The sequence below is a fragment of the Calliphora vicina genome, chromosome 1 (genome assembly GCF_958450345.1).
Source record: "Calliphora vicina chromosome 1, idCalVici1.1, whole genome shotgun sequence".
Taxonomy (NCBI): Eukaryota; Metazoa; Arthropoda; class Insecta; order Diptera; family Calliphoridae; genus Calliphora; species Calliphora vicina.
Window position 1 is genome coordinate 138498545 of NC_088780.1, and position 17147 is coordinate 138515691.

Here is a 17147-nt window from a genome sequence, read left to right on the forward strand (position 1 = left end):
TGTTTTTTCTAATAACACTCTTTAATGGCTTACTTCAGCAGACTTTCAATTAGGCTCCTATATATACATGCTGTTAGGCATTACACGGAAGGTCTCCTTGCAGATCTTTAACGAAAGTCCTTCTAATATGCCTTCTATCAGCGCAGTAACAGAAGCGAGTATGCAAGCCCTGGGCTCCCAATGATACGCTGTGTAAAATTGAAACGATTTTGCAATGCGGCTGTGTGTCCTTGTATCTGCAAAATAATGCCTTTGAAAGCCCCCCTTACTGCATATTTTTCCCGCTGGCAGATTTTGATCTTATTCCAAAATTACATAGTGTGGATTCTGATTAAATACAAATTATTGATTTCACAATGACTCCAATATTTATTTATTAAAAATTTATTAGAGTTTATCCCCTGTCGAACGGAATAATTTTAAAACGTAAAAAGACGGTAAAAATACATACATACTTATAATTGTCCCCATAAGGGAAACTTGTATGGGGACTAAATATAATTTCTGTGTAAAGTTTTGTCAGGATTACCACCTGTCATTTTTATGGGGCCGATATTGCTTATTTTCAATATCAAACAAAAATTTCAGCCAGTTAGCTTCTATCGTTTGGGGCCTATTGTGTTTTCAACAGACAGACAGGCGGACGGACATAGCTAGATCATCTTAGAACCCTGAGTATAAAGTTGGGAAAAAAATAATAGCACCCACTGGGACACTTTTTTTATTTTTCCAAAAACACATAATTAGTGTTGGTATTTTTTCAAATGTTGATATTTAAAACATATGTAGCTTAGCATGTCCCCTATATTAAAAATGGAGTACTTCTCTTGGAGTTGTTGCTGTAATTTTTTTTAGCAATTTAAAGTAAAAATTATTAAAAAATTCCGATAAATAAAATAGTACCACTTACACATTTTTTGTAGAGACAGATTTGTTTCGCAAAATTGCTTTAATAGAAGCATCGAAATACACAGAGGGCGTTGTTTCTAGGCAACGCAAAATGGCAGCACCATTATCCTAGACCAGCTACAGCAGTCCAATCATCTACTTAGTTGGAACAACAACCGATTAACGAAACTGACACAAGGCAAAAATAACAATAGGCTGGATCTTATGGCAACATCCTACATGTATCCTTGGACCCGCTACAGCAGACCAATCACCTACTTAGCAGGAACAACAACCGTTTAACGAAACTGATAACAAAATAACAACAGTAATGGCAACATCGTACATGAAGACGCACGATACTCCAATAAAAAGCAATCTTACATGGGAAATATGCGAAAAACAACTGCAAACAAATCGTATAAGATGGAGATGCTTTGTGGAAGCCAAAAGGGGTAATGGAGAAAAAAAATATAACTGCGACATTACAAACAGTTCGCACATGTCTCAGGGAACATAATTTAAAAGCGTGCAGTCTTAGAATGGCCCATCTTTTAATTGCTAGACATATTGCCAAGCGCATGAAGTTCCCAAAGGAACATCAAAATTGGCCAGTCCAAAAGTGGAAGAATATTTTATGGACAGATGAGAGTAAATTTGTCATATTTGGTGGAAAAGGTTCTCGCTTATAAGTCAGACGTCGTATTCGTCAAAACTCGAATACAATCCAAAATATACTACAAAAACTATTAAACATGAAGGGTGTTTTTTTGGGGATGGTGATATTTTTTTTCGCAGCTGTATATACTTTAGTGGGTTTGCTATGAAATGTTCTGTTCGACCAGTGCTAAAGAGATTTTCGGGACTGGGCTATAAATGGGTGAAATGTTAATTAGTGTATCAATCAATATAAACTTTGTTGGTTTGTTTTTAATGATATGAATAAAATAACAGAAGAGCGGTTGCAGAGTTTTCCAGAGAAACATAAACTCAGCGAAAGTAAGGCGTGAGATCGAAAAATTCTTAACACACGTTTTTCATTACATTTTTTAACCCAAGTATTATTTGAATTTTTTTTTGATCAAGTTACCTTTGAAAAACATGTCAGTTATTATGTGTAATGTCAATTATATTAATTTTTTTGTTAATCTGATTAAAATGAGTGACCAGAAAAAAGTGCGTACTGAAATTATTAAATATTTTCAACAAAACCCAACTTGGTCTTACAAAAAGTTGGCCAAGCATACAAAGGTCTGCCGTCAAACTGTTTCCAATGTTATTAAACAGTACCGGGAGAACTTGTCAGTTGATAGAAAACCTGGTTCAGGTAGAAGGAATGGTCCACATGATGTTTCTAAAGCCAAAAAAATAGAACGCATTTTCAAAAGAGCTCCCAACACATCCGGTAGGAAAGCAGCCCGGTTAGCTCAGTGCTCGGACTATTTGGTACGAAAAGTTAAAGCTAATGCAGGTTTAAAAACATACAAGGCTCAAAAAGTTCCTGACAGGAACGCTACTAAAAATTTAGAGGCCAAAAACAGAGCACGGAAATTGAAGTCAAGTTTTATAAAAAAATATTCTTGCTGCATAATGGATGACGAAACGTATGTTCTGGCAGATTTTTCGCAACTTCCAGGTCAAAAATTTTATGTTGCTGATGCTCGAGGGAATGTTGAAGAAAAGTTTAGGACCCAAAAGCAGACAAAATTTCCCAGAAAGTTCTTGGTATGGCAAGCAATATGCAGTTGCGGCAAAAGAAGCCACTCATTTGTTACAACGGGCTCTATAAATACCGAAATTTACATCAAGGAATGTTTACAAAAAAGGCTGCTTCCATTCATAAGACTTCATAATGTGTCCACTTATTTTTGGCCTGACTTGGCATCCTGTCACTATGGCTAACAAGCCCTTGAGTGGTACAAGAACAATAATGTGGTATTTGTACCAAGAGAGGCAAATCCTCCAAACTGCCCGGAGCTAAGGCCAGTGGAGAGATATTGGGCTCTTGTTAAAAGAGAATTGAAGAGTACAAAAAAGGTGTCCAAAAGTGTGGTAGATTTTAAACGGAGATGGACTACATGTTCGAGCAAAGTGACAGAAAGCACTATAAAAACGTTAATGGAAGGGTTTCCGAAAAAGGTTCAAAATTTCATCACTAGTGATTAAAACTATAAAAATAATTTTTTTTGTAAATTGTAATAATAATTTCAATCAAATAAAAAAAAAATTAAAGCTGTAAGTTTAGTGGTTTCTTTTTTATAAACATATATGTATGTTAAGAATTTTTCGATCTCACTCCTTAGTATGCATCGAGAATAAGCTACTAACATCAGGGAAAGTCAGACGAATTCATTACAATTTTAGATTTAAAAATATAATAGAGAAAACGTCCACTACATTTACGAAAAGATAAATCATCCCATTTAAAAAATGGGGTCTATTAAAGTCATGAGTAGCCGCACAACAAAGGGTACTTTGTTGCTCATTTTAAATTTTTGGGAAATTGAGCTTTATTTATTTCGGTCCTTTAAAATACAGCATGAACGTGAAAATGGTAACAAGTTGCTTACTTATCAATAGATACATATAACTGCCATAAGTTACCAAAATAAATGTTAAGGATATTTGAAATAAAACCATTTTTATATCGGAAAAAGAAAATTTTTTTAAAAAATAAAGTAAAAAAAGTACGTTTTGTTAAAAACAAAATTAAAAAGTACTTTTTTTATAGAACCCATTTTCTTAAGAAAAAAATTAAAAAAAAATTTTGCAAACTTGATTGTTTCTAGAAGATTTCAACCCAAATATTAAAAAATACCAAAAAAAACAATTTGTCAAAAAATGCGAAAAAGAACCTTTTATTCTGCGGCTCCTCACATAATCCAACACAATTGATTTCTCAACCTAAACTGTGAAATTGATAACAAGACTAACTCTGTTTCTCAACATTTCCGCAATTTTATATATGATTTTGCATAACAGTTATGATTTCTCATATCACACATAACTTTAATAAAATGGAAGAAAATTATGTCAGATTTGTCTCTAACTGAATCCCATGTTTATCAAAGATAGTTGTAGCATTAATTGTTAAAAAATATCAAGTATGTGATGGTAATCCATCGATTTTAAAAGAGTGTGATTAATTTCATTAGATTTCAGATATGATTTTTTAACTAGTGATTTATTATTTCCTTCCAGAATACAGCAAAGATAACCAATATTAAGTATTTAAATAAAAAAAATTGTCATAATTTGTTTTAAATAATAATCTCCAGGCACTCCTACGACATTTTGGAGTAACTTTTTGAGATTTTGTGACTTACTCAATAACTCAGTATCTGAAGACTCAGTTTACATATCACAAAAGCACACTTACAAATGGTAAATATGCTAATCAGCTGATTAAGGAAAGCCTTTTATCTGTAAAGTAAAGGCAAATAAAAAGAGCTTAGCCCTCGCGACTTTATTTATCTACATATATTTACTTATTCAGCTTTGAAGTTAGTACCTGTCATGCGTCTTCAAATTGCTAAATAGCTAAAAAAATTCAACTTTAAATTTGAAGATATATTAAGTTTTATGTATTTTTAGAACATTGTAATTTAACTTTTCCAAATTTATGAAAAAAATATAAAATTTTAAAATTTTATTTAGGAACACATAAAACGAAAAAAACATAAATTTATCAGAAACTGTTTCGGGTTCATAAAGATTCGTTTTCAAAATCGATTCCCATCACATACCTGTATTTTAATATTTTCAAACGTTTTATACATTTTATTGTCTTACACAAGAAATAGTTAGAAAAAATAAGGAGTTTAAAATTCTTGTGAAAATTACATTTATTTTCCAAAATTATGAAAATAAAGTAATATTTTCTATAAACTATGTAGTATAATTTTACTTTTGTGATATTTTTTTTAATTTTCTATATCTTATTTAAGCATTTAAGCTTTACCAGAAATATAAACCAACAAATTAAATAACTACAAATTTCTGTTTATTAATTAAACTTCTAAACCTGAAAATGTAATTACTTTTGTAAAATATATGTACATAGATTAGGAATTTCATTTCTATTTAAATAATTCCTGAAATACTTAGAATTATTTGTAACTTTAAAGTAATTATTACATGCCAAAACTATATTGAACTAAATTAAACATTGAACAGACAAAGGCTCAAGCCTTTTCGTTTTAATTCAATTTAGTGATACAAAAGACAACTTTTATCTAAATAAAGCAATCGTAAATAAGATTAATCAACAAAATAAAGAAGTACAAGTGAAAAAAAAAATAAAATAAAAAATTAATCAATTTTAAATAACCCCTCTTTGTGTATACTTTCACCTGCGCCTTAATATGGCAAACATAAACAAATAGACAGAAAGACAGACAAACAAACAAACAATCATCTTACACAAAATTCAACAAAAAAAAAGAAACGAAATAAAATGAAAAATAAATCCGCAAAAAGAAAACAAGTGAATTGAAACCTAAAAAACCAAAATATATACCGCCACAATCTTAACAAATTCATTTACCAACTTCATGTAATGTTTATTTCAAGTTTTTTTTTCTTTACTTAACTTTTCCTTCCATCACTTCTCTTTAATACCATTTCTTGCTTTTATGTTGCCCCATTAAAAGCGAAGAAAATTGTGAAAGAAAACATCTTGTTCTGTATTCAATCTCAGTCAAAATAGACTTGTATTCACAAACGAATTGAAAGAAATGAGTAAAAAAAACACACGATAAACAGCCAGTTTAGAATATAAATGGTAAAGGTGGTTTAATAAATCCGCTATATTCAAATAAAAATCACTTAAACTTTTTTGTGTTGCTTTATACTATTTGCAAATTTCCTTAAGAACAAAAACACCAAATTGAGAGGGGGAAACTGAATGCAAAAAAGTTAAATTACAATTTTCTAAAAATACTTAAGTACATGGAATACAAATGATAGAAAAACTTTATACAAATAAAATAAATGGAAATCAGGCAAAGGAAAATTCTATGATAGAAAAACAGAATCCTTAAATACTGTTTAAAACTCAATAGATCTTCAAATTTAAAGTAGATATTTTTTTAGCTGTTTAGCAATTTGAAGACTCATGAGAGGTACCAACTTCAAAGCTGAATAAGTAAATATATGTAGATAAATAAAGTCGCTAGGGCTAAGCTTTTTTATTTGTTTTTACTTTATAGATAAGAAGCTTTCCTTAATCAGCTGATTAGCAGATTTACCATTTGTATGTGTGTCAGTTCAACAAATCTTTTACTATGAAGGTAGCTTTGGTGATATGCAAACTTAGTCTTCAGTTACTGAGTTATTGACTAAGTCATTCTCGTCATAAAATCTCAAAAAGTTACTCCAAAATGTCGTAGCAGTTCCTGTAGATTATTATTTCAATAAGCAATAAAGAACTAAAAATGTATGTATAATATGAACTAATTAAAACCAGAGCAGTTCACTTTTGCTAGATTGTTCATATTTGCGAATGGCATCTAATTCCCAACTGCAGCTAGGGAATTCCCCAATTTATTATGCTGTTGAATTAGAATTTAGCCACTACCCTGTTGATTTAGATTCCAACTCTGTGTAGATTAGGGTTCCTAATATCCCGGACTTTTTCATTTCCCGGGAGGAAATTAAAAAAGATCTTCATTCCCGGGTATTTTTTAATACTAAATTACACCAAAAACCATAAACAAAATTTCTTCGAGTAAGTAGTCTTATGCCAGTAATTTCAACAAATGGATATCTACGGTGTAAAATACCCAACCGGTAAATTTGCCTAAAAGACAACTTGACATTAATTTCAAATCAATATCTACAGGTAAAAAAAAAAAAAATTACCAAATATTTTTACCCCATAAGTAACTAAGCTCTGATAGATATCTATTTGTTGAAATTACGGGCATTAGAATTTCACCAGTGTTTTAGAAGAAGTATAAAGTAACTTTATTTGGTTGTACAATATTGGTTCAACATTTTTAAAGTTATATACTATAATAGTGGCATTTAACCAGTCTTTTCCAACACGTAGTTTTAATCGGCGTAAAATCAATAAATTATATTATTTTAGTAAAAAACTTAAGAAATCCGAATATGTTAAATCTGCTTGTTTATCAAATCAGCTTGTTTATTCACAAATTTAAACCACTATTATTATTATTATTATTTTCTCTAAATATGAATATCCCAAGAAGGTGTAATGTTAGGAGCACTAATTATTCCTTTAAGAACATACAATTTCAATTTGAGTCATTCTTAATGACCATTTTGATCTGCTGTAGCTAAAACATTTTATTTGAGTGACAAAAATTCATTTATTTCAACCGTAATGCTTCTTTGCCAACAGACTATCTGTTGCTAGGGCCGAAAAAAAAGATTGATATATGTAATCATTCGATAAGCAATAAATTTGGCCATCATAAAAAAATCAGAATATTGTAAATTTAAGCAGAAAACGTATAAAGAAATTACTGAAAAATCCCGATAAAAATTTTCCGAAAATTTCTTAAAAAATATTCCCGGGAATTCACGGGAAATTTTTCCCGCGTAGGAACCCTACCGTTAAAAAACTAAAATAAGTTGTTCATATTTTAAAGCTTTTTCACTAAGTTCATATTTTAGAGCAGTCAATGGAAGTAAAAAGTGTTCATATATTGGGGTGTTCATTAGGTTGGGTTGGATTTTTCGTATAGCAGAAACTCATTCTACGGAAAATTCTAAGAAAGTTTCTCCATGAAACCGTAGGTCTAAAATCAAATCCTATCTTGCGCATTTCGTCTTTTATCCAATATTTTAGTATTTATTTTTTTTAAGTTTTTTATTGGATAAAAGACAAAATGCGCAAGATAGGTTTTGATTTTAGACCTATGGTTTATTGAGGAAACTTTCTTAGAATTTTCCGTAATATGCGTTTTTTTAATTTTTTATTAACATTTTTATTTTTCTAAAAACGACATAATTTATATCAGAACAGCTGAACTTATTATCACTAATCAAACTGTTAAAGCATCTGGCATTTACAAAATAACTATTCATTTTAATATGAAAGGATTATTCAGGAACAGTGCGTCGCACAGTGGCGCCATTTGAGTTTCTTCGTTGCAAAAATCATAACTTTTGAACCAAATGAGATAATCCAAAATTTTTAAAGGCATATGATAGATAATTGATCAGCCTATGAAATGAGTGTTCGAAAAAGATTCTACGCCTTTCAGGTGCATACTTATGGGTTAGCAAAGTAGAAATTTGTGGAAAAATAAAATATTTTTAGAATTTTTTATGTTTCTTTTTAAAGGCTTTTATTTTTAAAATAATTCCAGAAATGATTAAAAAAAAAATTTTGAAAAATTTTTTGTTTTTCACGATCATATGTCATTTTTCAAAATTTTATCTCTAGCAAAAAATGGGGAAAGAAGTTTTTGCATTAGGTAAAGGAATAATCAAAGAACTTATTTTGAAAATATGGAAAGTATAGAAATTGATAGTTATACCCTACACCACCATAGTGGGGAGGGTATAATGCGTTTGTGCAGATGTTTGTAACGCCCAAAAATATTGGCCTAACACCCACCTTAAAGTATACCGATCGACTTAGAGTCGATCTGAGTCGATTAAACGATATCCGTCTGGCTGGCTGGTCGGCTGGCTGTCCATGTAAACCTTGTGCGCAGAGTACAGGTTGCAATTTTGAAGATATTTCGATCAAATTTGGTACATTTTATTTTTTCGGCCCAAGGACGAAGCCTATTGAAACTGGCTGTAATCGGTTCATTATTTCACCTAGCCCCCATACAAATGTCCTTCCGAAATTGGATTTTATCGGTCATAAATGTTTAATTTATAAATGTATCTCCACAAATTCCGCTCCAAATAAGTTTTATAAATACAAAATTCATGTTACCAAATTTTGTTCTGATCGGTCCATAATTAGTCATAGCTCCCATATAGACCCGCTTCCGAAAATCACTTTAACGTGCATAAATCGCTTAAAAATGTTGGTATACACACAAAATTCAACATGGTTAACTTTAATATAGACATAAATCACACGACCTAATTTCATGGTGATCGGTCCATAATTGGTCATAGCTCCCATATAAGGCCCACTTCCGAAAATCACTCAAAAATATAAATTATTGAAATTTAAAAAAAATGTTTTTGCTCTTTTACTTAGTGTAGTTAGTGTATTATATGGTTGGGCTTGACCGACTTTTTTTGTTATTTTCCTTCAAAGTTGAGAAATATTGAAAAAATTGATAGTTGGTAAATATCGATTTACCTGGACAAATACAAAGAAAACAGTACAATTTTTGTTTATTCTTTTCTTAATAAATATATCTATCAAAAGAATCAAAAATAATGACAGTTACAAAGTTTTCGATATATTGTATCTGAAAACGGACCAAATTACCTAAAAATTATCTGTTTTTTTTTTTAAAACAGAAAATCAGTCAACTTTGAATTGATATATCTTCTGAACCAAAAATCTGATTGTAACAAGATTTACTGTAAAATAGGTTCATTCAATATTTTTTAGGGGCACATGAAATTTTGATTTTTGCAACCTCACTTGTTCTACGGGCGCCACTGTGCGTCGGTCAAATGTCATCCACGAATTTGCTGATACATGATCTAAATTTTTTCGAAATTTTCCATTACGATTTTGCATAAATGTAGCACAATGGTGTTAAATCAAACGATCTAGGTGGACAACTCTGATCACAAAAACGAGAGAGTACACGACCAGAAAATGTCTCACGCACTAACTATACATGATAATTTTTTCCAGAAATGACCAAATTTCCCTCGTAGAATATTAGAAAAAATAATGTTCACCATTTTACATGTGAATAGATATTCCTAATCAATGGAAGAAAAAAAAATATTAAATGAATTCTTATGATTGTATAAATGTATATGTATTCCATGTTGTTGTGTTTTCATCACATTTTCACTGTTTACATAATTATTCTACTACATCTTCATACATACATCTAACATCTAAAAATTTTCTAAATATTTCCTTTAGCTTGGATAGAGTGATGTTTGGAAGGTTAGCTGACTGACTGACTGCCTCAACGAATGGATGATTGGATGTATGTATGGCTAGATGGTGTTAACGAAGGTGTTGATTATGATAATGTTGGCAACGGATTGTCTGGTTGCTGGCGTCTCTATTCACGCTTTATTTACTTTCATCAGCATGAGTAGGATGTGTAATGTCGCTTCGTTTCGTTTCATTTTGCTAGTAGTTGTATCTTTTTTATTTTTTTGTTCTTTGTCTAAATGTGCTGCTGAATAAATACATGTAAAATCTAAATTTCGGAGGGTTGTTATTTTGTGTAATTGAATGTAAAGAAACATGAGAGTAAGGCGTGTTGGCGGGGAGGGAGGGAGGTATATATTATGAAAAGGTTTACATTTGATAATTTTAAAGATTTCGTTTCTTTAGTATTTTATTTTGTTATCAATAAATAGACGTTGTTTAATATAATGTGTACTTCATAATCATAATTTTCGTCAGCATAGAATCAAAACTTAAGAATTAAGATTATAAGGGGAGACATTTTAGGTTAATTGAATTGGAAGCAGGTAATAGTAAGCTATTTTCATTACAGCAGGAATTGTGTATATTATTTGGAATAAAAAATGTTATTTCAAATTTAAATTTCTTTAAAGTGTACCTAAAGTATATGTAAAAGGATTTATTTTAATTCTCTAGAGATAAGAATTCATTTGTTAATTAAAATATATGGTTATTGCAATGTTTGTAGTAGGAAATAAATTAATTATTATGATATTTATAATGATATAAATATCAAGTATTAAATGATTTTTTAGATCAAGTTATCTTTGAAAAGTATGTCAGTTACTATGTTTAATGTCAATTATATTAATTTGTTGTTAATCTGATTAAAATGAGTGACGAGAAAAAAGTGCGTACTAAAATTATTAAATATTTTCAACAAAACCCAACATGGTCCTACAAAAAGAACTCGGACTATTTGGTAAGAAAAGTTAAAGCCAATACAGGTTTGAAAACATACAAGGCTCAAAAAGTTCCCGGGCTGCAAAAAATGGATGCTCAAGTGTATGTTGTAGAAAAGTTTAGGACTTAGAAGCAGAAAATTTTCCCAAAAAGTTCTTGGTATGGCAAGCAATATTCAGTTGCGGCAAAAGAAGCCAAAAATTTGTTACAAAGGGCTTTATAAATACCGTAATTTACATCTAGGAATTGTTTACAAAAGATGGTTCTTCTATTCCTAATGTGTCCTCTTATTTTTGGCCTGATTTGGCATCCTGGCACTATGGTATGCAAGAACAATAATGTGGTATTTGTACCAAGAGACACAAATCCCCCAAGCTGCCTGGAGCTAAGGCCAGTGGAGTAGGGTTCCTACGCGGGAAAAATTTCCCGGGAATTTATTTTTGTTAATTTTCGGGAATTTCTTCATAAGTTTTCTTCTAAAAGTTACAATTTTCAGATTCGTTTCAATGGCCAAATTTGTTGCTAATTGAATCATTCTATTATATCAATAGATTTTTTTCATTTCTAGCAACAGATAGTCAGTTGGCAAAGAAGTATTACGGTTGAAAACCCCGACTTTTTTTCACTCAACTCAATCCACATCAGAAAAATTCGGTTATTAAGAATGAATCTAATTTAAAGTTTATGCTCTTAAAGGAATTATTAAAATGCCAAACATTACAACTTTTAGAGATATTCAATGAATATTATTCATATTTAGAGAATATAATAACAATAATAGTGGTTCAAATTTGTTTATCTACAATGAGATATGAAAAATGTCTCCAACTACGCATGTTTTATAGATTTAACATAGTGGCAATTCTTAAGTTTTTTAATTAAACAAAGAATTTATTGATTTTATACTGATTAAGACTACGACTGTGACAATACCGATAAAATGCCACTATTAAATTAGAAACCCTTAAAAAGGCTGGACCAACATTGTAAAACCAAATATAGTTATTTTATACTTCTTTTAAAATCGTGGTGTAATTATAAGTCAATTTATTCGAAAAAAAATTCTGGATTTTGGTTTAACTTAGTGTTAAAAAATTCCAGGGAATTCCCGGGAATGAAACGATTTTTTAATTTCCTCCCGGGAAAGAAAAAAGTCCAGGAAATTAGGAACCCTACAGAGAGATATTTGGTACAAAAAAATGTGGTCGATTCTAAATGGAGATGGACTACCGGTTCGAACAAAGTGAAAGAAATCACTATAAAAACCTTAATGGAAAAGTTTCCAGAAAAGGTTCATAAATTCATCACTATTGATTAGATGCGTAAAATTAATATTTTTTGTAAGTTTTTAATTTCAATCAAATAAAAAAAAATCAAAACTCTAGGTTTTGTGGTTTCTTTTTTATTAACATTTATGTATGTTAAGATTTCTCCATGACCATACACAATTTAAAGTTCTCCAGAATTTCCAAATTCTCTCTCCTGTTTAAATAAGTAGTTCCCTCTAATGACATTACTGAGTAAAAAAATCCAATATATTAGTGTCAAAATTTTAGTTTATTAAAGTTTTAACTCATTAGTTGGTTACTAAAGTCTTTGTTCTGATTTGGTTTATATTTCCATTTAGAATTCACTTAGAATTATTGTTTCATATTAAATCAAACATTTTAAAAAGTTTAAGCTTTTTACTTACGATATTTCTCCAAATGGTGTAAAAGCTTCACGTAACTGTTGAGTTTCAATTTCTGAACTCAGATCACCAACGAAAATATGAAATTGTTCTGAAAATAGACAAAATAAATGCAAGAAAAACGAATTAATAACAAAATAACTTATATGAATCAAATATTAATACTTAGGCCCTAATTTTGTAAATCACGTCACCAAAGTGATATTTATATGGAAAACAAAAACAAAATTTCAAAAATTTTAAAAGTTTTAAAAATTTGTTTTTGTTTGATATACAAAATTTTCAAATTATGAAAGGCAAACCAACGCTTGAATTTTGGTGCGTTTGTTCTGTTAAGAATTTGTATATAAAACAAAAACAAATTTTGTTTTTGCTTTCCTTATAAATATCACTTTGTGACGTGATTTACAAAATTAGGGCCTTAATCTTAAAGCAATAACTAAATTTAATATTAAAGACTTAAGTCAGGAAAAAAAATACAGCAACAATAATAACAACAAAACCCAGAACAGAAACTATAAAGAAGGTAAGAAAACTTTGTTAACATTCCTGTAAAAACAATCTAACAAATGCAATGCACGCACAATATGTTGTCCTTTGTAAAGAATATTCTTACATACATATATACAACACTCAACAGTCATAAACATTCATATTAATATGTATAATATGTATATGGGCAATTCCACGAGAATGACAATGACGACTGAAAAAATAAAACCTTGAAACTTTTTTTCAATATAATTTGAATAGAAGAAAACACGAAAATGTTACTAATTAAGCATGTGAACATTTAAAGTGCAAAAATAATAGTTTAAACTGACTATATTTATTTTATTAATTTAATTAGTATATTTTTTTGGCTGAAATAATGGCGAAAACTAATCTCACAATTAGCATGTAATATGAATTTAATTTGACTCTGATTGTTTTTTTTGCTATTATCACCTTGTTTATTGAAACCAAATATATATTTTCTATTTATTTTTTTAGTTTTTGTATATATTTATATGTATATATGGTTTTACTATAAGGGAATAATCGATCACTTACGGTATGTCACGTACGATATTAAATTGTATTTATTATAAAACATCCAATGATTGGTTTTATTTAACCCTGCTGTTAGGTTTGGACCATTTTGGTCAAATTTTTTTTTATTTTTTATATAAATTTGCAATGGCTTATCGTATCAATTTAAAACGTCTGCTCAGGTATTATTTTTCTATTTTAATGATTTTAGTTAGATTTTAGCTATATAGGATAACATCGAACAGAAAAAAATTAAAATTTACAAATCATAGGTTATGGACCATTTTGGTCCATGCAATATATTTTATTCTATATATGAGTATAAGTAAGAAAAAACAATTATGGTTTATTGTTATTTTCGAAGCAAGATGAAAAAATTGTTTTTCGATTCGATTTGCATACAAATATGTTGGACATAATGCATTTGGCATCACATTTGAACTTACATCAATTGCAAATTCCCCATTTTCTAGTAGCTGAAATTTTTATATCAACTCTTGTAGATGGTACACTATTTGATGGCGAAGCTTTTTGTTGAGTCAATAGCTCTGCTGCAAATGGATTTTTAGGTTTTACTGTCCATTTCAAAACGTATTCTTCTGATAGGCGTAAAAACTCGGATGTATCATCTATATTTGAAAATACATAATTTTACCATCTATTTAATTTTCTTTTAGTGTTGTAGTAACTAATCGTTTGATCAGCAGTATCAACGCCTCCTAAGATAGATAAAGGAAACTTTGTACAGTTATAATAAGAAACGATTGCAGGTATCTTGTTATGATTATTGATGGAGCTCATCAATATAGTTCCTTTAGTTTTATGGCCGATATATATAGCAAACAAGTGCTGCGATTTCACTAAACGCAAATGCGGATGTATATAAAGGAACTTTTTTGGACATAAACAATTTCGGTGGAAGTTTTGTTTTCCCGAAATGTTCCCATATATGTCCGTCTCCTTTGCATCTTACTCAAAAGATGAAGTTATCACCTGTTATCAGGATGTTATAAAACATTGAAAGAAGAGTTTCCCAATTGTCCCATAACTCAAACTTGTCACTACTTTTTTGTTGTCTTCTGTTGACAACATCATCCAAGCTGAGAGCACTTGTATCAATATGCCAAAACTTGATGCTTGATGATGATTCGTTTTTGCCACTGCAATATAAAATTATTATGATAACCTAATTACGTATACACAAGACCAAAATCCCAGCAAGAATTAGAACACCAATAAATCTTTCCATTTGCTTTCAAATTTAAGTCTACCACATTTATTCGTATTATCCATGATTATTTTCACACCACAAAGCGTTAATCCTGGTGGTAATGATGTAATATTCTCCGCTGAAGCTCCAATGTGACGTGGTAAAGGAATCCATTGCATTTTGGTTTTCGCAATGTATAATGCATCTACAGCATAATCTGCTTCATTTTCTTCACCATTGTTCATTTCACATTCACCAATATGACTTTCTTTCAATATTTTCATCTAATATGGACGAAAATGAAATATCTGAATCAATTTCATTTAGAAATTCGGCAATATTACTGATAATATTTCGTCAATTTTCCATTTTTTTTAATTTTTTTATAAAAATTTATATATTCACTTTTATAAATATTTAAAATGTCTGGTCAAAGAGTTTTATGTAAAATTTTTTATGAAAAATACAAAGAGGACCAAAATGGTCCCTTACCTAAGATTCGTAAGTTTTTTTTAACCTAACAGCAGGGTTAAATACGCCGAATTGTAAAGGAAAAACATTTGGTTTTGTGTAAGAAATTAAAAGAAACCATAACGCCTCTCTTTGTATATTTTTACATGTACCTCAAAATTTCTTCATCACGTACGATATACCATTATTTCGAACTATATTTTGGATAACAATGTTTCGAATGAATTTATTATTTTTTAAAATAAAGTACCCTCTGAAAGCCATAAAGAGCAAATTATTTTTCAGATACTCTTATCTTTGCAAAATCTAGACCACTCTATAGACGTACAAATATCACGTACGATGGCATGGAATTGCCCATATGTATATGGTATATATAAACCATACATAAATATTAAAGTTTCCAAACACAATTCCTTTCCTGAATAGTGCTAATTATTAAGGGTAAGAATTTAACAGCAACATCAGCAAAACATTTCATATTGTAAGAGCGTATAAATGTTTGTCTAATAAAACAGGGAAAAGGTTATGTGTAATAGAAATTGAAGTAGTCTACAGCAACAACAATAGCATATGCAGAACCTAAAGAAAGTTTTTAGTAAAAATATCAGGAATCAAAACATAACGTCGCGTCTTAAATATAGACAAAAGAAGCTTAATAAAATGTAAATTGAATGGTTGTTCTGGCAGCAACAATGTAACATACATATGTATATTACTAAATTATTTGCTCGCACTGTAGCATACTTGTCTATAAAGATTTCATGCGAAGGATATTTGAAAAGTATTTTCGAAAATTATTTCACTATTATAATAAGATAAGACCAAACAAAAAAATTTAAAGTAGCGTTACATGTGCTATAATAAAGCGGGTCAATGACCCTATGACCTTTTGAATTTCCCACCTCTTAACTGAAAGACCAACACCGCTACTGTCAACATAAATTCTGTGACTTTAGGAGAAAATGGTAAAAACTGAATTGCTTGTGCTCATTTACCATTATTATTTGCAGAAAAAACTACTCACTCAAACCAAGGAGGCTAAGCTAGATAAATACTATGGGAGCGATGCACCATCAATTTAAATGGTAAAAAAGTGATTTACTGAATTTCCTTGTTGTCGTACAAGAACGGAAGATGTGGAACGTTCTAAATACCCAAATGAGGTCTCCACACCCGAAATAATTGCAAAAAGACATGGTGATGGGAGATCGAAGATTGAAGATGCAAGAGATTGTGGAAGCCCTAGGCATATCACATGGCTCAGTGGTTTCAATTTTGAATGATCACTTGGGTATGAGAAAGCATTTGCATATTTTCTGGGTTAGCATATCTTAAGGGCTTAAAATCTACAAGGAGTAAAATAAATTAAAATAACTGAGAATTCTATACATATACTCGTTAGATGATTTACATGCCTACTCTCCTAATTTTATAAGTATGTTTTATATTTATTCCTACATATGAATACATTTAATCCCTGTCTTCAATACAAACTAATACACATAAACACATCCTTTAACACATGTTATGATGGTGTATGTATTAAACTATAATTAATAAATATCAAGAGTAGGAAGGAGTTCAAATGTATGTAGGTGGATGTATAAAACTTATTATATTTTATGTTTATTTATGAATAAAATTTTCTATATAACTATTTACATTAACATTTACATATGTATTAGAGGAGTACAATAAAATGATTTGTTAATTTAAAAATATCCTACTAAAATTGTTTATATTACTGAGTTAACAAATTTCTCATCGACCAGAAATATTTAGATTCAATTTAGAACAGAAAATGCATTAATTGATACGTATATAGAATAATAACGATATATTTA

General features: G+C 29.8%; 1 protein-coding gene across 1 annotated transcript in view; it reads right to left on the reverse strand.

The window, feature by feature from the left end:
• LOC135953135 (cytotoxic granule associated RNA binding protein TIA1-like) overlaps positions 1 to 15074 on the reverse strand; it is a 75637-nt gene extending 60563 nt beyond the window's left edge. The window contains exons 1-3 of the mRNA XM_065502838.1: positions 14891 to 15074; positions 14675 to 14779; positions 12591 to 12678 (exon numbers count right to left, since the gene is read on the reverse strand). Coding sequence (XP_065358910.1) covers positions 12591 to 12678; positions 14675 to 14779; positions 14891 to 15074 — 377 coding nt within the window. The remainder of the gene's footprint in view (positions 1 to 12590; positions 12679 to 14674; positions 14780 to 14890) is intronic.
• Between the last annotated feature and the right edge of the window lie 2073 nt (positions 15075 to 17147).